General features: G+C 32.4%; 4 protein-coding genes and 1 non-coding gene across 7 annotated transcripts; 2 read left to right on the top strand and 3 right to left on the bottom strand.

Moving 5' to 3' along the window:
* Positions 1 to 936: 936 nt before the first annotated feature.
* Positions 937 to 13,060, bottom strand: LOC17895949 (putative glutamine amidotransferase GAT1_2.1). Of its 3 annotated transcripts, XM_023787060.1 has the most exons (14): positions 12,937 to 13,060; positions 11,175 to 11,278; positions 10,780 to 11,093; positions 10,262 to 10,678; positions 9,948 to 10,157; positions 9,112 to 9,315; positions 6,714 to 7,326; positions 5,594 to 6,148; positions 4,500 to 5,120; positions 2,796 to 3,497; positions 2,532 to 2,555; positions 2,108 to 2,437; positions 1,719 to 2,024; positions 937 to 1,645 (listed from the first exon to the last, which is right to left on the bottom strand). In XM_023787060.1, exons 1-14 carry the CDS (start codon positions 12,939 to 12,941, stop codon positions 1,002 to 1,004), a joined length of 5,049 nt encoding a protein of 1,682 aa, XP_023642828.1. In that variant the 5' UTR covers positions 12,942 to 13,060; the 3' UTR covers positions 937 to 1,001. The 3 variants fall into 3 exon arrangements, with proteins under 3 accessions (XP_023642828.1, XP_023642829.1, XP_006302253.2); XM_006302191.2 differs by lacking the exons at positions 937 to 1,645; positions 1,719 to 2,024; positions 2,108 to 2,437; ... (3 more) ...; positions 5,594 to 6,148; positions 6,714 to 7,326 and having other exon boundaries at positions 8,881 to 9,315; positions 11,175 to 11,440; positions 12,937 to 13,054; XM_023787061.1 differs by lacking the exons at positions 2,532 to 2,555; positions 4,500 to 5,120; positions 5,594 to 6,148; ... (5 more) ...; positions 11,175 to 11,278; positions 12,937 to 13,060 and having other exon boundaries at positions 2,108 to 2,475; positions 2,780 to 3,832.
* Positions 13,061 to 13,585: 525 nt separating this feature from the next.
* Positions 13,586 to 14,049, top strand: LOC17894455 (major pollen allergen Ole e 10). Its single transcript, XM_006301331.2, has one exon. It carries the CDS (start codon positions 13,645 to 13,647, stop codon positions 13,978 to 13,980), a length of 336 nt encoding a protein of 111 aa, XP_006301393.1. The 5' UTR covers positions 13,586 to 13,644; the 3' UTR covers positions 13,981 to 14,049.
* A 3,585-nt stretch (positions 14,050 to 17,634) lies between these two features.
* Positions 17,635 to 17,970, top strand: LOC17894261 (major pollen allergen Ole e 10). Its single transcript, XM_006300867.1, has one exon. The coding sequence runs from the start codon at positions 17,635 to 17,637 to the stop codon at positions 17,968 to 17,970; it is 336 nt and encodes a 111-aa protein (XP_006300929.1).
* A 1,234-nt stretch (positions 17,971 to 19,204) lies between these two features.
* On the bottom strand, positions 19,205 to 19,691 carry LOC17894713 (non-specific lipid-transfer protein 2). The gene has a single exon (XM_006300306.2). It carries the CDS (start codon positions 19,653 to 19,655, stop codon positions 19,347 to 19,349), a length of 309 nt encoding a protein of 102 aa, XP_006300368.1. The 5' UTR covers positions 19,656 to 19,691; the 3' UTR covers positions 19,205 to 19,346.
* Positions 19,692 to 19,861: 170 nt separating this feature from the next.
* On the bottom strand, positions 19,862 to 19,943 carry TRNAS-AGA. The gene has a single exon. It is a non-coding gene; the product is annotated as a tRNA-Ser (tRNA).
* Positions 19,944 to 20,476: the final 533 nt, after the last annotated feature.

The following is a 20,476-nucleotide window of genomic DNA, read 5'->3' as shown; positions in this document are numbered from 1 at the left end:
AGATAGGTTACACGTGGCAGTTAGAATGAGAGTGTTGTTTACTTTTATTTTTTTATTTTTTATATTTTTTTGGGTTATGATATGATATTTTATATGCCAGCGAATATTTCTTTTTGTATTTATATATATTAAATTAAATCATGGGGTTGATTTTTCTAAAAATGTAAAATGTAGCTTTTTGAGAAGAAAAAAAACTACTGAGATATGTATGAATCAAGGAATATTAAAAAAAGAGAATATATAGTGAACTCTTTAGATTTCATTTTAAAATATGGACGAAAATTATTTTTTTATACTTAAATATGAATAGGGGCTTAGTTCATTATTTTTCAAACTTACAAATCTACAATTAAAACACAAAAGCATGGATAGTAATTAAATTTTATCGATATTTCTTTATATGATATGTTCATTTCGTCACCGTAGCTTACGTTTTTACTGCTAAAATCAAATTGACGTTAGAAAATTCAAATATAGTATTCGTCGCAGGATTAACTTGCAACAACCAAAAGATGAAAAAAATAACAATCGAAACGAGCAAATTCATATATAAACTTTTTTTGTTTTTCAATTAAAAATTATTTTTTTGGTTAAATGTTATCGTTATTTTTGTATAGTTTATTAGTCTAGTCTTTTAGTGTTTTTTATTCGATTTTTGGATCTCAAAATTCTATTTTTAATTTTACATATAAATTTTGTTTTCTCTAGCTTAGTTACTTTGTATTTTGTTTGTCTAAACAAACAAAACAAAACAAAACCCCTGCCTAAATAAAAAATTGTAATTAAAAAAAAAACTATAATATTGTAATGACATATAGAATAGGAAGATTATTCAAGTAACATGTACATCTCTAGTAACCAAAAAAAAACCTTAATCACAAAAATAGTGATAAGTATTAAAACTAATAAGTCCATTTTTAATAGAAGTCTGGCAAAAAACAAAACAATAATACATTAATTTAAAAAAAGACACTTACAGTGACGTCACGGACGAACCTAATTTACAAACTCGCCGCCGTATCAGAACTACTCGTCCACTTATCAGTATCCGGCGAAATCGGCGGCGGAATACTATTTCTCAACAACCCAACATCATCACCACCACCACCACCACCGCGTTCAATATCTACAACATCCGGCGACTCCACAACCACCACACGCTTCTCCTCATCCTTAATCCCTTTCAAAATCTCCACAATCTCATCCATCGCAGGTCTAACCTCTCTCTCCTGTTGCAAACACCGGAACGCCAATTCCGCCACCGACATCATCTTCCTCCTAATTTCCGGATCTTTATCGAATCCCAAACTCGGATCCACGAGCTCGTGTAACGCGTTGTTCTGGATTTTGGATACGGCCATGTTCGCGAGGTTTATATCGTGGCGGTGTCGTGTGATGTCTACTGCTTCTTTTGATGAGATTAGTTCGGTTAGTACCACTCCGAAACTGTATACATCGCTCTTCTCGTTTAATCTGTAACATTGGTAATACTCTGGATCTACATAGCCTGGTGTGCCTTGTGGTGCGGTGGAGATATGAGTTTGATCCATCGGAAACAACCGTGAAAGTCCGAAATCGGCTACTTTGACTTGGTGGTTATCGTCTAGGAGAATGTTAGTAGTTTTGACGTCTCTGTGTATGATTCCTGTAAAAGGAATCACATTGTGAGAATTTTGCTGAGATTTTGTGAATTTGGGATGGGTTGATCTTGTTTTTACCTGATTTGTGGAGGTAGGATAATGCGTTTGCGGTTTCGATTGCGACGTTTAGTCGGGTTGACCAGCTGAGAGGACGAGCTTCTGCTCGGTCGCCGTGTAGATGTTCGGCGAGAGTTCCGTTTGAGATGTATTCGTAGACGAGTAAGAGCTCTCTGCTGCGTCCTGATGTGCATCCGTAGAGGATTACTAGATTCGGGTGTTTTAGCGATTTCAAGATTTCGATTTCGTTCTTGAACTGTTCTACGCGTTTTAGTGATCTTTCGTAGAGTCGTTTCACCGCTACAGCTCGTCCGTCTTTCAATATGCCTTTTACAGGATTGCCAAAAGATGTTAAAATTCAAAACTCAAAAGAGTTTAAGGAGATTGATGAATCAGTACTGGATCCTTACCGTAGTAGACTGTACCGAAGCCTCCATCTCCGAGTTCTCTAGAGAAATTCCCAGTTGCTTCATCAAGTTCTTCGTAGCTGAAGACTTGAACTCCATAGTAGTCGCTTCCGTTTGGGATGTTAGAGAGTGATGGAAGAAGAGAGTGATTGCTGCTGGAAGAGATTGTTGTGGAAGTTGGATTTCTTGATGTTTCTCTACTCGAGTAAGACGTTATCGGCAAGTCCTTGCTTGTGTATTGAGCTTCCTGAGTCTTCCTTCTCCGTCTGATGAAACAGACTAAACATGCGAGTGTAAGAATGGCCAAACCCGCTATAGAACCAGCCACAATGCCTGGAGAAGAAAACAGAAGAACGATTTTCATAGTAAGTCTATGCTGTATATATTGTCATCAAATTAGGTGTCGCCAAGGGAAAAGGTGAAGTACCTGCTATTGCTCCAGTCGAGAGGCCTGAAATGACACCAGAAACGAGGTTAGTTTGAAGCAAATGCAGAACTTTGAATCTTACGTGAATGAAAAACTTGCAGCTCAAGGGAGTTTATGTATTAGAGTTATAAGAAACTAAAAGGATTTGATGTAGATGAACCAATCAAAAGGGAGGTGGGTGGGGAGATCGTAGGCAAGGGAAAAATGATGATTCTTGTGGAAGAGCATTTAGGCTATTCAATTATAACATGTCGGAAATCTTACCTTTATGTGGCTCTTCCATATAATAGCAGGTGAAACTACTTGAGCTCTGATTATACCCACAAGCACCGCCAGATTCAATGCACTTCGGACATTCTTGGTTAGGTCCAAGCTGGAAACCGTCTTCAAAAGCCTTCTTTAGATTATCTCTACTCCAAGTTAGCTGCAGAGTGTTGAGTGTTGGTCCAGATACAGGAATACTGACGTTTCTATCGCAATATCTTTTGAATTCGTTTAAAAGAGTAGAAATCTGGTCAAGAGGAGAGAATGAGAGGTCCCTCGTCACGTAATATCTTATTTCATCATCAGTCTCATCCCCACAAGCAAGCTCTTTAACATTAGTAGGAACAGGGTATGGTAAGTCATTGCTACAATGGGAGTAAATTGTCAGCAGCTTGGTGTTAGAAGCAAATGGAAGGATGCTTCCGTTGAATGGTGCATCTATAGGATGGTCGGGACAAATATCTTCTGTGTAATCCAATCTTGCAAGTCTTATGATACCAGTGATATAATCCGCTTCTAGGATTCTGAATTTCACAGAGGAAAGGCTAAACTCTGGGAATCCTGCGCTACAGTCGTCGAGCTTGAATTCAGGGTGGCCACAGTCTTCTCTACCACCAGATTTCCAGAAAGGGTAAAAGAGTTCTGTCTGATTGCCACAGCTAAACGAGCCACTGCAGCGTTTGTGAATCTGAGAGTTATTAGCTGAGAAAACACAAGATGGAATCAGAAAAAACATCCATAGAAGAAAGCTATATGACATCGACTTCGTCACAGAAAGAGACAAATGGATCATCGTATTGCAGGTGAATTAAAAAAAACGGTCAAGATCTAAGAAGAAGAAGAAGAAGAAGAAGACGAAGAGATGAAGCAATTAGGAAACTGTCTTTGGTTTCTTTTGTAAGAGTTGAACGAAAGGAACATGTTTGGTCTTTCTGGACCAACCTTCACTTTCAATATTTTATATAAAACGTTTCTTTCTCGAATTTAATATTTTTCTCTAAATCGAAGTTTCTTTAAAAATTAGGTGACTTACGACGACGACTTTGAATGGTAAACGATAACGAGTCTTATCAATTATCATTCTTGTTTATAGAATATAAAAACGAGTTCTCACCTTGGACTCACTATACAAACTTGGATTTTTCTATAGTTTTGTTTTCTTTCTTTTTGTACGACAACTTCAAAAGTCAGGTGGGTGGAATTTTCTAAGAAAGAACCTAATGGACCCTATTGTTTACATAAATTGACCAGAGCAATAACCATGTCCTAGTTTTGGTCCATTGTTTTTATCATCAGTTCTAGAGAATCTAAAGAGATTGTGGGAGAGAAAGAAAAAAATAATGGAGTGTGGGATAAGGCAATTAGTTTAAGAGAGTGACTAAATATGCCTAAGTTAATGCTAATTTGGTTGGGACTTGGATATAGAAGAAGATTCAAACAAGTGAAAGTTTAGATATCTTGTATCACTTTCTTGATTTATGGTTGATGATTTGATATGTGATAGGGTAGAATAGAATATGAAAATGACATATTAGGATCATGCGGTGGTGTTATCTAGATTCTTCTAAAGGTTGTGTTGCTTAGGTTCCTTGTTTGAGTTTCTCTTGGGAGGGTCTAGCTTATTAAAACCTCACAATTAAACCATAAGAAAAAAGAGAAAAAGAAGTTGGATACTGAAACTATGAATATGTATAAGAAACTTACCATTAAGTGAATGGAGTTTATAGCAACTTGACGGTGAGGATTCTTTGCAGCAAATCTGTGTTGAATTTTGAAAGCCGCAGGTTCCACCGGAGGATGAACACTCTTGACAAGCTTTCTCATCAATCTTTACCTTCACTTCAAACCCTTCTCTTAAAGCCTTTTCCAAGTGTGTTAAATTCAACTCTTTCTCTTCTAGAAGGAAGTTCTTAGGAACATTAACTGGGAAACTGGCTTGACAAGAGTTTTGATAATCAAGGGTTTCAGACACTGAGACAAGGCCTCTACCAGGACATGTATAAGAGGAACTGTAGGAAAGATTAGAGTCGCAGAGGTAGAAAACAGTGAGGCTCTTGTAGGTGGACGAAAGCTGAAAGAGTTCTGAAGGCAAGGTTGTGGATGTGAATGTAGCTTCACAAAAAGAACCTTCAAGCTCTGCTCTAGCGAGTCTAAGAGTGTGAGATTTCTCATCTATATGAAGAACGTTGTAAAGATGGTCTGAGATGATTATAGAGGTTTTGTTGTTAAAACAGTGAAGCTCCAACGATGGATGACCGCAAATTTGAGGACGATTTGCTCCGGAGAAGGGGAAACCAGCAGTGATGTTCCCACACTGAAACATAGCTTTGCACCACCCTGGTTCTTCTTTACTTGAAGATGAAGGAAGATGTTGAAATAAGAAGAAGAGGAAGAACAAGAACATACAAGAACTGGGGAGATAGTACATGTTTTGTCTTCTTTGAGATCTATGAACAGTGTGTCTATTGGGTTTGGTTTATGTTAAGAGAGCCAAGGAAGTGATTTAAACAAAGAGAGAGAGAGAGTTGAAGAGAAGACTTGGGGTGTCATTATTAGTTTACTTTGAAAGATTTTTTATTCTTTGTTTTCTCTCTTTTGTCTAAAGCTAAGATTTTGGAAGACTTATATTACCATTTTGAAACTCTCTTTCTAAGGGAATTGTGGGAACACTATGTGGTTATGGATGCACTCATTAAAGTTAATGGACGGTCCCGACTATGTCAAACTCATAGAAATATAATTTATAAAGCTTACTATTTGGTTTTAAATAGATAATAGTAATGCATAAGAAAGCTAACCAGTTGGTTGATGGAGTGGACTGCACTTAGCTCCTAATGGCAAGGCTTTGTTGAATTCACAGTGTTCAAGAGAGGATGAACAATCTTGACATGCTTTTGCATCGATCTTTACCTTCACCTCGAATCCTTTACATAAAACATTTTCCAAACTGGTCCAGCTGAACTCTTTCTCTCCCGGAACGAAACTCTTAGGAACGTTCACAGTGAACTTGTCGTGGCAGAACTCATTATATTTAGGGATTTGAGACACTGAATAATTACCTAACCTAGGACATGTATTCTTTGAAAGGTAAGGATCATGACAGATGCAATTGTAGTAAACAGTGAGGCTTTGGTAGTTTGGGGAAAGCTCGAAAAGCTCGGGCGGTAAGGCTGTGTTGGTGAATGTAGAGGAGCAAAATGATCCTAGATGATCTGTTCTGGCAAGTGTAAGAGTGTTTGATGTCTGATTGATTTGTAAAATATTGAAATCTTGATCTGAGATGGATAGAGAAGTGACGTCTTCGTCGCAGTGAAGCTCGAGCAATGAATTACCGCAATCTTTAGGACGATTCCCTCCCCAAAAGGGGAAACCAGCAGTTATGTTCCCACACTCGAACAAAGTCTCACACCGTTCATGTTTACTTGACTCACAAGGGAGATGGTGTAATAAGATGAAGAGGAAGAACAAGACCAAACAAGAACTTGGTGGATAGTGCATGATTTGTTACTTTGTTTGATCTATGTACAGACAGTGAGTGTCTTCTGAGTTTGGTTTTGTGTTGAGGAGAACAGAGGAAGTGAAAATAAAAAAATATAGAGATAGAGAGATAAGCATAAAGATGAGGTGTAAACGTTAAAGGGGCTAAAGACTAAGTCAAGCTAAGTAAGGATAGTGACAACAAGCGAAGACTTGGGATGTCAGTATTCGTTTACTTACTTACAGACTTTTTTTGTTCTCTGTTTATTTTTCATTCAAGTCTTATTACTTAGCATTTAGTTAAGATCATTTGATTAATAATGTTATAATTCTAATTAAGCAAATATATCAAAATTAGTAGTATAGAAAATAATATTATATCTTAGATACTTAGGCTTATAAGTTGTATAAGAAAATGATAGTGATGGTTGAGAAACTTACCAGTTAGATGATGGAGTGGATGGAGAGGAATGCAATTAAATTCATATGGATATGTTTCGTCGAAGCTACAAGTTCCATGAGAGGATACACAATCTTGACACGCATTCTTATTGATCTTCACCTTCATTTCAAATCCTTTTTGTAAAACCCTTTTCAAATTGGTCATATTCAACTCTTTCTCTTTTGTAACGAAACTCGTTGGAACATACACATTGAAACTTTGAAGGCAGGTCTTATGATATTGAGGGTTTTCAGACGCTGAGATTGAACCCATCTGAGGACATGTATGAGTGTAAAGGTTATGAGTAGAAGAGATGCAGAGGTAGAAGACGGGGATGGTCTTGTAGGTTGGCGAAAGCTCGAAAGTTTCTTTAGGCAAGTATGTTTCAGAGGTCACAGAAGAGCAAAAAGAGCTTAGAAGCTTTGTTTTGGCAAGTGTAAGAGTGTTAGATTCTTGATTTAGTTGAAAAACAGAGTATTTTTCTTTTGAGATGATTAGAGAGGTGTTGTTGTTTTCTCTGTCGCAGTGAAGCTCGAGCAATGGATGTCCGCAATCTTTGTGACGATTCCCTCCCCAAAAGGGGAAACCAGCGGTGATGTTACCACATTGAAACTTATCTTGGCACAATCCTAGTTCTTGTTTACCTGAAGCACAAGGAAGAGGATGAAATAAGGAGAGGAGGAAGAAAAAGAACAGACAAGAAGTGAGGAGATAGTTCATGATTTGTTTGAAATCTCTGAACAGTGTGTTTTAGTCTTATGGGTTTGGTTTGTGTTGAGGAGAGCAAAAGGAAGTGATTTAAACAGAGAGAGAGAGAGAGGTAAGCATAAAGATGAGGTGGAAACTGTGAATGGCCTGACGACCAAGTCAAAAATGAAGATAATGACAGAAACAGCGACTTGGGATGTCAGTATTAGTTTACTTAAAAAGACTTTCGTATTCTGTTCTGTTTTTTTTTTTGCTTTTTGTTCTTAAGCAAACCAAATTCTCTTAACACACACTATTAGGTTAGTTTTGACAAAACATTGTATGAAGCATGAATCATAGTCTAGACATTTTTGCAATCAGAGTATCTTGCACAAGATATTTTCTTATGCAAATACTACTCCTAAGATACCATGGATAAGCACATAGTTTTCAACTTTTCTCTAAGATTCACGAACACTATTTAATATCGGCAACGACACGGAACATTACATTAAATGTACTAGTAGTACTAAGGAAGGATGCCATTTCCCGAAACCTAACATAGTTAAGCCGACCAAGTCATGATATGTCGCCATCAAACCCATCCATCTCATATTTATCGCGGTCAAGTCTCTCGACTAAATACTCATACCACGAATCGGGTCACACGTACGGTCTATATGAATCTTGTCCTGTAAAATCTACAGTGCCGCTCTTATATGTGAAGTTTGATAAGCTTCTCACAAACAAGCATTACTTTCTCAGTACGTTATAGTAAATATCTTCATCTCTTTTTCTTTGACGTATTAACCAAAGACATCCGAAGTTTCCTTTTAGCTTCCATTACACTGAAAATGCTCACTACAAAACAGATTAGACTGTGGAGAATCCTTGAATATTAGTCTAGGAGGATCTTTTCACATATTTTCTTTTTCATGTCCATTTATATATTCACCATTAGGAATACAAGTTTATATTATATACATACACGGTGGCTCCCCATGAAGCATGTTATTATTATAAGTTTAAATGTCTTCTCACCATGTCCCAAAATTAAACACCTTAACATTATCCAGACCAACTATTGTATTATTTGTGAACTTTTTTTTCATACATATCCAATTTGAATTGATGACTAGGATGATTAGTGAAGATAATTGAATAAAATGTGCCTTCAGGCCACGATATTCATGAATATAATTTGTTAATCATAGTATATTAATCGCCACCTTTCTTTGGTCCCCACTGTTACACTCGACTATTTTTTTTAAATACAAAATTCAGTTTTTCGTCAAAAATTCGTAAATTTAAAATAAAAATGTTTTTTCGTTAAATTCTGTAAAAGATTTTTTCTTGTTTTCTTGTAGTAATGTGTATGGTATTTATGTTTAGAATTAATATTATTAATTTTTAGTTTATAATGCCAAAAGTTAAAAATTTATTTAGCGAAAATATTGAATAATTAAGCAAAAAAAAAAAAGCATAAACACAAATTATACAAATAAATTTTTATGGCAAGGCGTATGTCTACTTAAAATTTAAAACCATGCAATTAATACATTTCCAAAGCACAAACTTAAACACACAAAAAAATATTTTAAAACCCAAATTTAAGTATTAATCAATACATCATCTTAATTTTTAGCTAACGTCATTGAGAAGTGAAGTTGAGTTCATTGACTGAGAGGCATGAAGCTTTCTCTCCAACACCTCAGTAGAGATCTTCCCCATCAACTGATAGAAAGTGATGAGCTCAGAGAGTCTCTCAACGTTCATCTTCTTCATTATGTTCATAGCTTTCCTCTGTTTCTCCTCATCAAGCTTTAGCTTCTCAGTAAATGATCCACCGTTCCTCATCGTTGCTCCCATCTCCTTCAGCCTCGTCTCTTGTTTCACACTTAGAGCCGTATTTGACTGCGTCCATGCACATAATTAGAAACAAACATGTGTTATTATTAAGCCATGGTCATCAAGTCACATTTCCATTGACTTTGGAAATTAAATATTTCGACCAAACCCCAATAAATCAAAATTTGTTGTATAGAAAAAATATAGTTATCTAAATAATGTATAGAAAAAATGTACTTTTTTTTGTCATCCAAAAACAAATCAACAATCAGCTCAAATGAGCCAATGTGACGGGCAATTATTTACATACGTGATTAGATGCGGAGTGTACCGAACTTAGCAAACCAAATAATCTACTTTTACATTCAAATTTTTAGGGATAAGATATAAAGAAAAAAACGAGAATTTAAATAAAATTTGTATTTTAGAAAATACTCATTTTAGTAGTATTTAAATGAATTCCTGAAAAAATCTTAATACAATATTTTTTATATATAATTTTTTTCAACTCAAGTTAAACCAATGAAAAATTAGAAAAAAAAACCTTAAATAAACCCTTGCCGACAATATCATAATAAGTACTTTATAACCCTTACATATACGAAAGGCCAAATAAGACCCCTAAACTCTTGGACTCTTGCAATAATATGGGTCAAGATTATGTTTAGTTATAACACAAAGGTTTTGGAGTAATGTACCTCAAGAAACTCAGCTCCAACTTCAAGTTCTGATTCCATGGATTGGTTATTCAACGAATAAGATCTAGTGTACATTGACCTAGCAAGCGAGAAACTTCTTACAAGTATCTTTCTTTTGTTCTCCATTTCTTGATTGAGTTCCAATTTCTTAGGAACGGACAATGAGCTATTCAGCTTCTTTTGACATGCAATAACTGCCTTTGCAAATTCCTGTGATTAACCAAACCACAAAAGAACATGAACTCAATGTAACCATCCCAATTCAAACTCGAATAATCGATGTAAAAGACAAAAACATTTACTCAATAACAAACCTGATAAGCAACAGGACAACCAGGAAAATCGAATTCTTCGAGACCATTCTTTCTCATCCTCTCTGGATGAAACTGTAAACCAACTAGGAACTTTCCTTGTTCAGGATTGTACATATCAGGATCATAAAACCCTTCAATCAATCCATCAGGAGCAAAAGCCATTGGAACGAATCTTTGAGCCAATCTCTTAACCCCTTGGTGGTGATAACTATTGACAAAGATCTCCATCTTTTCTTCATCTAAGGAATCTTTGAACCATTTATGCAAAGGACTGTTTTTAACTATCTTCACCTCATGTCTATAACCATCATAGTCATCATAATCTATGTGGTTTCTTCTGTTCTCCTCGGAGACGTAATTTGTGACCTCTGTCTCCAAGTCTTGATAAAGACTTCCACCACAAGCAACATTCAAGACCTACATGCAAGTTTCATTAGAATTGTTAATCAAACTACAATTCTAAGTGGCAAGAAAACTTTAGCTTTATATTTTACTAAAAGGTCACAAGGATACAATACCTGTGATCCTCGACAAATCCCTAAGTAAGGAATGTTCTGTTCTAGGCAGAGCTTTGCTAGGGCAAACTCAATAGAGTCTTTTTCTTTATCGATAGCCGTATCGCTTGCGTGTGTTTTCCGAATCTCGTCGAGTTCTTGAGGTGAAAGGGATGATAATTCGGACTCATATAGAGAAGGGTCTATGTCTTCTCCTTCACAAAGTAGAACTCCATGGATGGGCTTGAAGCTCTCTAGCAACTTGTGAACACCAGCTACTCGTGGTACAATCACCGGTACAGCACCATACTCAACAATAAGATCAAGATGGTACTCACCTAAACAAGAAAAAAAAAAAAGCCAAGATAAATTTCAAAATATTCAACAACAAAACATAGAACATTCAAAAGGTTTATTACCGACAAAATCGACAAACTTGTTCTTGCGAAGTGTGCGTCTAGAGACCACAAGGACACGAGGGAGGATCTGAGATAGATCATTCACGTTTGTATTCTCCATCTTTCTATGTGTAGATGAAGAAGCACGAGTGGTCTTTAAGTTATGAGTTTGAGTGAAGGGAAGAAAATGGAAGATAAATTTATAGAGGAGGAGAGGAACGACCAAAGCTCTCTTCTTCTTTCTATTGGTTCAATGAGTTTTGGCTCTGTTCACCTTTTACTGTTTACTATTCATGTTGATGTAGATTGAATGATTATGAAAAACATTATTGTTGTTGTAAAACTCGTCGCACGTTTATTTCAAGGCATACAACAATTATTTAAAGGTACAGTACTAGACCTATATATAACTTATCATTTTCAAGGTATCCAATGGTTATAGAGTTACTTTACTAAAGCAAATTCTTCCTAACCGTTCAAATATATATAGTTTGTATTCGTATGATGAGAGTTGGTTCATTGACTCATTAGGGAAGTGAGATATATGCAATGGTTCATAATCTAAAATAATAGAACAGTTATACTAATTTTGTTAATTCATGTTTAATCTTTTATAATTTGCTAGCTGTACAATTAGGTCCTACTAATATCAAATTTTAATTAATTTTTTTTTTAAATGCAATATATATTTATTTTTTTATCATACGCCTATTTCTTATATATCCTGATATATTATTTTTGATAGTTGCTCTAATTGTCATTATTTGTTCTAGATACGACACAACAACCACATTTATCTATAAAAACATGTCACATAATTAACAAACATTTGTTGGGTTCTCCTACACTTATCCAAACTTATTTCTTAATTGTCCAAGGAGTTAGGCAAATTCTGATAAAATAACACGAATATAATTAATGAATTTAGTAACACCTTGCTTCCTGCATGGAGTAAAATTTAGTGTTATAATATCTATTTGCTCACATGGTGAATATATATGTAAAACTATATATAGCAATATGCTTCCTTTGTATCGCCGAGTATATATAATATGAGATTGCTTTCTGCATGCAGAATATATAAAACGATCTTCATATATATAAACTCACTTAATTAAAATAACTTTCTTTCCGAATGGTGGATAAATCAAATAGAAAAATCGTAGAAAAGTTATATATATATTCTAGAAATATATATATATATATATATATATATATATACGAAAGTTGATTGCTCTATATATAAACTCTATCACTTTGTTTTATAGATAGTGTCATTCTAGAAAATTTTGTTAAAAAACAAACAAAAAAAATTCTAGAAATTTTTGTTTATTTTAATATATAATATTATGAAAAAACATTGGAAAAAATGTCATAATAATCCCAAACTTTCAAATTTGGGACGATTTAATCCCAAACTTTCAAGAAGTCATTTTAATCACAAAGTTTATGTTGATATTTCCTTAAAATAGGTAAGTTTTGTTGACTTAGCCAATTTAAACACGACATTTAGTTTTTCTTAAATTGCGAAGACGGGGTTAACTATCTGTGATTTGCTTCCGTTTCAAACCACAAAACGACATTGTTTAACAAACTGAAAAAACTAAATTTCTAAATCGATTCATAATTCACAAATTAAATGTCATGCTTAAATAAATGAAGTCAACAAAACTTACCTATTTTACGGAAAAGTCAACAAAACTTCGTGATTAAAATGATTTATTTAAACTTAGCTATTTTTTCTTATAATATTTTTCTGTGTTTTCTTACGTCAGATTCTTACCTCATTCAGTGATTAAAACAAACTTCATTTGGAAATGACAATCTTGAGTATCCCAATGGTCGACATGACTGGTGTAACAAAATTAAGAAGATGTTCATGTGCTGGACTCGCTCATATTTGAGAGATGGTTATGGGGTTTTAACTTTTAAGTCATATTCGTGAACTGAAAAGATAGAAAAAGTCTATCAAAATCAGTTTGAAAAGTGTTTTTTTTTAACAGAATGAATGACAATAGATTTAAAGTGAGTTTTACAGATTTTTGATTGAATTACAAGAGATCCTGATTTTTTTTTAAATGACTTTATGTAAATTTTAAGTTTAATAACATAAGATTCGAAAAGACTTTTTAAAAGTCATGAATTGGTTAACATGTGATTTAAGAGTACCCAAAAATCTTCTAAAATATCAAGTTCAATACACCTCCTCAGCTCATAAATATATCTTTTATATTTTAATTAATAATTATCTAATAAATATAAATACTTATGATAACAATTGCTAGCATAAAAAATCTTTATGTTAAGATAATAAATTTATATTTGATAATTTTCATGAAATTCACTAGTCTTAAACTCCACAAACACAATCATTAATTTTTTTAAGATATAAAAATAAAATAAAAATCTTATGGAATAAATTACTTTGAGATATCATATTATATATATTGAAATATCATTTGAGTTTATCATTTTACAAACAAACACCACAATGTTTTCCCAATTCACGTTACTCTTACTTCTACCTCTCGTCGTAATCCATCCCCTTCATGTCTCGGCAAAGACATGGTGTGTGGCATCTGCATCGGCGACAGATGCACAACTACAAGCTAACATTGATTGGGCATGCAACACTGAAAAAGTTGATTGTGTAAAAATAAACCCTGGTGGAGTTTGCTATGAACCAAATACTCTTACTAGTCATGCATCATTTGTGATGAATGAGTATTATCGCTTGCATGGGGAGACTGAAGAGGCTTGTGATTTTAATCATAGTGGTCAAATCATTTATGCTAATCCAACTTATCGTCGTTGTAGATATTCATAGAAATAATAAATGGTGACTGCAAAGTATTAGGAATAATACAATTATGCTGAATCAAAGTATTCTTGAACATGGTATATATGATCATAAGTAAGTGATATGTGCTAGCTATGACATGACACACAACTAATCAAACTAGTTTCGAGCATATATATATCAAAGAATAAAATATTTTGTTTCTTTTAAATTTAAGTGCAAAACGATAACTACATGTATATGATAAATTAATATGGAATTCGACTAGAGGGTGAAATAAAATAATTTGAATTAGTTAAATGACACATTTAAAATTATTTTGCTGTGAAATAATAAAATAATATATAATATAAAGTTATAATTGTAAAGTATTTTTTTCCTCTTTTTTGAGCTTCCAATCAATTAATATATAGTTTAATTAATGTGTGGTTAACAAAAAATAATAATAATAAATTTATAAACTAATTAAAGGGAAAGTTAAGGGATTTTCTAAGAAATTTATATGAATATAATAAAACATATATTGTATATAAATGAAATATTCTAAAGAATTGTTAGAGAGTTTTATGTAATCTTATTGGTTAGATTTCTATAATATTGTAAAGTTTGACAAACAATCTCTCTATTTCGATGATGCTTTTCATGATTTTTTTATTAAAAAAAAATGTTTGAAATCATAAACGAATAACATAATAATTGGATTCATCAACAATCATAGATTCTTTTGTTTTAATTGAATAACATAAAACTTTGAATGGCTTTATAAAAGTTTGAATCCAATAAACCATATATTTATGACGATTTTAAATGACTTGTTACCAAAAATCAGTAACTAATAACACCAAACTTTAAATCCTACAAAAAAAAAAAAACACCAAACTTTAGAAGAGTTTAATAAACTCTAGATTTTTTTTTGGTAAGATAATAAATTCTTGATTGAATACCAACAGATTCTACATAATATTTAAAGTAGGAGAATTTCAAAAATACCCATTTTCATATACTTCTTTTTAAAAATACCCTCTTTTTAAACTTTATCAAAAACACACTAAAATGTTGAAATTTATCCAAATATGTGTGTACTCTTATAAATATATACACAAATTACCTTTGTATGTGTATAAGATTTATATATCTTTCATAAATAGCGTTAAAATAACTTTTAAAAACTTTATAACCCCTTTTAAAAACCTTATTAAACTTATAAAATGATTTTAAACCATTTTAAAATATTTGTATCGAAACTCCAAGTAGTAGTTATTATATAGAAGTACCTTATGAACTATATAAAACATTATAATTTTTTTATATTAAACAGATGTATTTTTGAAAATGGATAGATAAATGAGGTATTGTTAAAAAGGGGTACACCAAAAGGGGTATTTCTCAAAAATTCTTAAAATTAAAGTCATTAAAACACTACAAAAATCACAAACCAATAACACCCCTTTATATTTTCATACACTATTAACATTTCATAATGTACATTGACTTTAGTAGTAAGCTAGTTTTATATTTCCAAACATAAACTACCATAAATTGGTCAACGAACTTTAAATAAATTAACTTTAGAAGAAATTTATCATACTATATATATGTGTATGTATATTGGGATATTGCAATACCATTTGAATTATCATTTACAAAGCAAAACACCACAATGTTTCAACGGTTGACAGTTATCTTCTTTCTATCTTTCCTTGCAACTCACTCCCTTCATGTCTCTGCAAAGCAATGGTGTGTGGCTGATCCATCGGCATCCGAAGCACAATTACAAGCTGCCCTTGATTGGATATGCGGTAAATTACCAGGGAGTAGTGTAATAATCAGTCCTGGAGGACCTTGCTATGAGCCAAATACTGTTGCTAACCATGCATCATATATGATGAATGATTACTACCAGTTCAATGGAGCCACTCCAGATTTGTGTGATTTTGATCATTCTGGTCGAATCGTTGATGTTAATCCAAGTTATGGTGGTTGTATATTTGCATAGAATACATGGTTTGGTGAATGATTTTGTATTATTTTATGAAATGGTACAATTATATTGAATCAAAAGTATTTTTAAACGTTATGTAAAATTAATAAAAATGAAATTTTAACTTTCATTCATTTTTAGTCATATATTAAGTGTTGCTAAAAAAAGGGTCATATATTAAGCACTTTATCTTGATGATTTGGTCGTATATTAATTATTTTATCTTGATAATTTTCATTCAGTTATAGTCTAGAAAAAAAGTTAATGTGCATTTTAAAATAATCAAAGCATTGGATATAGAAAACTACGAAATAAAAATTGCATAAATAAAATCTTCAGGGTTTAATTGGCAAAAATCAAATGTTCACTGTTTCGTTGTTTTAATTATGAAAGTCTTGTTAATATAGAGTAAGTTATGTTAAATAGAGTCATTCTTTTTTTTTTTTGGTTATAAATAGAGACATTCTTTGTCAAATATAAAAAAATTGAAACTCTAAATGTTAAAAGAATTAATGTGTTTGAAAATTGTAAGAATAAGAAGCAATATGTTTGGTAAATATGATAGTAAAAGTAAATATAATATGAGCTTTTTTTGTTAAATGCAGAACATAAAATAGTAGTCAACTAGTCTTAAATTACACCACAAACTTTCATAAATTAGTCAAAGATAATAATAATACTATAGAAATATAATACTTTCAGAAAGTTTAATTGATGATATATAGTATTGCATAATCAATTGAGTCACTAGGATCTAACCAGTGGTGTACCGCGAGACATTTTTTTAATTTAATATCAATATTGTTAGTTGAATGTATATGAACATTATATATAATTTTTACTTTTGAAGAATTTGGATTATTAATATTATTTTTCTAAAAAACATATATTAATTTACTGTCCAACACCACAAATTGCATAAATAAGTTCTTCACGGTTTAATTGGCATAAATCAAATGTTCACTGTTTTGTTTTTTTTTTTAATTATGAAAGTCTTGTTAATATAGAGTAAGTTATGTTAAATAGAGACATTCTTTTTTTTTTTGGGTTATAAATAGAGACATTCTTTGTCAAATATAAAAATTTTGAAACTCTAAATGTTAAAAGAAATTAATGTGTTTGAAAATTGTAAAAATAAGCAGCAATATGTTTGGTAAATATGATAGTAAGAGTAAATATAATATATATTAAAATATCTAATTTAAATAGCTTAAAAAAAAATTAAAAACTTGGTGTTTCTGATATTTATACCCGGGTTGTATGACGGGTTGTGTGACGGGTTATATGACGGGATGAGTTTAAATTTTATACTTCAAAACAGGTTTTAACTTCATTATACTATTTTTTAATAATATTAATATAAAACATATCGAATCAAACTGATTTAATTAAGTTTGATAATATGTAATTTTAATAATTTTAAAATAAAAATTGCAGCATATCAGAAATATTAAATTTAAAAATAAAATAAAAACATTTTTCCCGGCAGTGTACCACGGGTTCAAATCTAGTATGAGTTATTTTCTCTCTTAAATGCAGACTATAAAATATTAGTCAACTAGTCTTAAATTACACAACAAGCTATCATAAATTAGTCAAAGATAATAATAATACTATAGAAATAAAATACTTTCAGAAGTTTTAAATGATGATATAGATAGTATTGGATAATCATTTGAGTCATTAAGAAACAAAACACAATGTTTCAGCAGCTAACACTAGTCTTGCTTTTATTTATCGTCGTAATCCACCCGTTTCATGTCTCGGCCAAGACATGGTGTGTGTTAGCTGCATCGGCGACAGATGCACAACTACAAGCTAATATTGATTGGGCATGCAGCATAGAAATTGTTGATTGTGTAAGTATTAGCCCTGGTGGAGTTTGCTATGAACCAAATACTCTTACTACTCATGCATCATATGTGATGAATGATTACTACCGCTTGCATGGGGAGACTGAAGAGGCTTGTGATTTCAACCATAGTGGTCAAGTCATTAATGCTAATCCAAGTTATCTTCGTTGTAGGTTTTCATAGAAATAATACATAGTTTGATAACTGATTTTGTGATTGCAAAGTTTTCTTACGAATAGAGAATAATAAAACTACGCGGATTCTTTCTGTTACGTGTGTCATTTTCTTTAATTAAGATTTCTCGTTTTTGTCATTAAAAAGCAAATTGTCTTACTCGTTCACTTGATTGGTAATCTAGATCACTTGATTTAGAAGTTATTTTTGTAACCGATTTACCTCCTGATTGGACTACCAATCATGGAGTAATATTTTAATTTACGTGTGGTTGACAACAAAAAAAATTATGCGGATTCACAAGTATTTTTGAACATTATGTAGGTTAATAAAAATTTAAGTTATTCTTCATTTGATTGTATTCATGTTTAGTGTTTTTATCTTATTTATTTTGCCATTATATATATTCAACACTTTTGGTTATTTTTTCATACTGCTATGTGCTCAAGCTCCTAGTCATTATATTAACATGAAAAACTTGTTAAAATTCGTAGAGGGCTAGATAGTGTATATTATAACTCATCACTATTTTATTGTGAACATCAACATTATATTTAGTGATTTTATGAATAAAACTAACCTATTAATTAGTCAACTAGTCTTTAAATTCCACAAGAACCTACCATAAATTGGTCAAAAAACTATAAAACAAATATACATAGAAATAAATTAGATTGCAGAAGAAATTTGATCATATTATTACATTTTAATTTATTGCAATATCATTTCAGTGAGTATTCACAAATCTACAAAGTAACCACCACAATGTCTCCACCGCTGATGTTGGTCTTCCTTCTCTCTCTCGTTTAAACCCATTAACCAACCTCATCCATGCCTTAAAGCTCCATTTTAAGAAATCTCTCAAATGAGCCAAATACTCTTAGTAGTCATGTATCATTAATACTCAAAAAGTTATTCTTAATTTACCCAATTTAAGTCACATTAATGTTTTCATCTTATTTAATTTGGCTTTATAATCAACATTTTCTCCTGATTCCCTCGTAACAGCTAAATTTTCAGGTGCATATTCGTTATATTAATATGAATACAACATCTTCCTCCTGCCAAAACTCTTAAGAGTACTACATATGAGAGTCATCATCAGTCATCACAGTTTCATGCATGCCCCCTAACATCATCATTTTGTGACATCTCCATTCTCCACATAGGAATTACATTATTCATTGGTGTGTTTAATTATACGTAGGCTTTTAATTAGTTATTTTTGAGAAAAAGATATAAATATCAATAAGGAAAATTAAACTTTATTTAACCATCCAAAGTACATTAACACAAACGGGTTGAATTGTTTCATAAAACGTTTGATATATCAATGTTATTTATTTCCTTTTCATTTATATATTTATAAACTCTCTAGATCAGTTTCAACAAGTGGGATAAGCAACACCACAAGCAGAGAGGACTTTACGAGAGTTTGGAGAGCTTATGTACTGCGCAAACGCAGGGTTCTTAGAGAAACCACACAGGCACGTTTGTTGTTCTGTAAGCTTTGCACAACATGCACCTGAAGGTTGTCCTCCTCCTGTAATCGCAGGAAGACAAGGCTGAAGCTGTCTTGCGTCACATGTCACTCCTACGTTTCCTGTATCTCCAGCGTCGGCGGCTTCGATGGCAGCTGGGAATGATGTCGAAAGAATGACGAAAACGACGAGTGTAAGTGTCACGACCTTCATGTTTGATGGTTTTGTGTGTTTTGTAATATTTTTGTTCTTAGGAACATTTTGAGGTTATGTTTTGGTATTTATTTGGTTATCGTATTGTATTGCATAACGTGAAATGCATGAATCTTGCATCGTTAAATAACGTGAACGTAAGTAGCCTTCATGCAAAAAGAACCTAGAAACTGAATGATCGAAGTGAAACACGAGCATGCAAAAAACGTGAACGGCAGGATTCGAACCTGCGCGGGCAAAGCCCACATGATTTCTAGTCATGCCCGATAACCACTCCGGCACGTCCACTTTTTGTTAAACACATGATTTGTTAATTTAATCTATCTAATTGATATACTCACATCACATTCAACACCATCCATGCACATACTTACAACACTTTTAGTACGAGTGTTGAGGCACATCAATAATATAACTTCAAAGAAAATAAAAAATAAAAAAAATAAAATAAATAATAATATAACTTCAATTGCAATCTTCATCGTTCCCTTAAAACCAAAAAATTTCATCCATGTGATCTAAATCGAAAATGGCTTGACACATATTGGGAAATTCGATAATTAGGTGAGTCAATGGTAATTTTTCTTGCAAAAAGAAAGAAATTGATATGTAAAACAAAAATATGATTTTAGGATATTTAAAACTTGCATGTGTTGGGTTTTTGTGAGATGTTTGGAACTTACATCTCCTATTTTACAATAATCATGTTCGATAATCAGAATATCACATACAATGGGATGAACTGATGAAGTTGTAATGCTTCAATAAGTTATTTAAATATATCTAGTGTGATCGCTTCTTTGATGTATCTTAATGAGTTT

Source organism: Capsella rubella, unplaced genomic scaffold (assembly GCF_000375325.1).
Source record: "Capsella rubella cultivar Monte Gargano unplaced genomic scaffold, Caprub1_0 scaffold_2, whole genome shotgun sequence".
Classification (NCBI taxonomy): Eukaryota; Viridiplantae; Streptophyta; class Magnoliopsida; order Brassicales; family Brassicaceae; genus Capsella; species Capsella rubella.
This window is presented reverse-complemented; position numbering and strand designations above follow the sequence as displayed.

Excerpts from the sequence above, each read along its gene's own strand:
- LOC17895949 (XM_023787060.1), bottom strand. Across the intron at positions 6,149-6,713 it reads TCCACTCCATCATCTAACTG|GGAATCGTCCTAAAGATTGC; the intron begins GTAAGTTTCTCA and ends CCTTTTGGGGAG. Across the intron at positions 1,646-1,718 it reads ATCCTACCTCCACAAATCAG|GAATCATACACAGAGACGTC; the intron begins GTAAAAACAAGA and ends TTCCTTTTACAG.
- LOC17894455 (XM_006301331.2), top strand. The coding sequence starts at position 13,645 with ATGTTTTCCCAATTCACGTTACTCTTACTTCTACCTCTCGTCGTAATC.
- LOC17894261 (XM_006300867.1), top strand. The coding sequence starts at position 17,635 with ATGTTTCAGCAGCTAACACTAGTCTTGCTTTTATTTATCGTCGTAATC.
- LOC17894713 (XM_006300306.2), bottom strand. The coding sequence starts at position 19,655 with ATGAAGGTCGTGACACTTACACTCGTCGTTTTCGTCATTCTTTCGACA.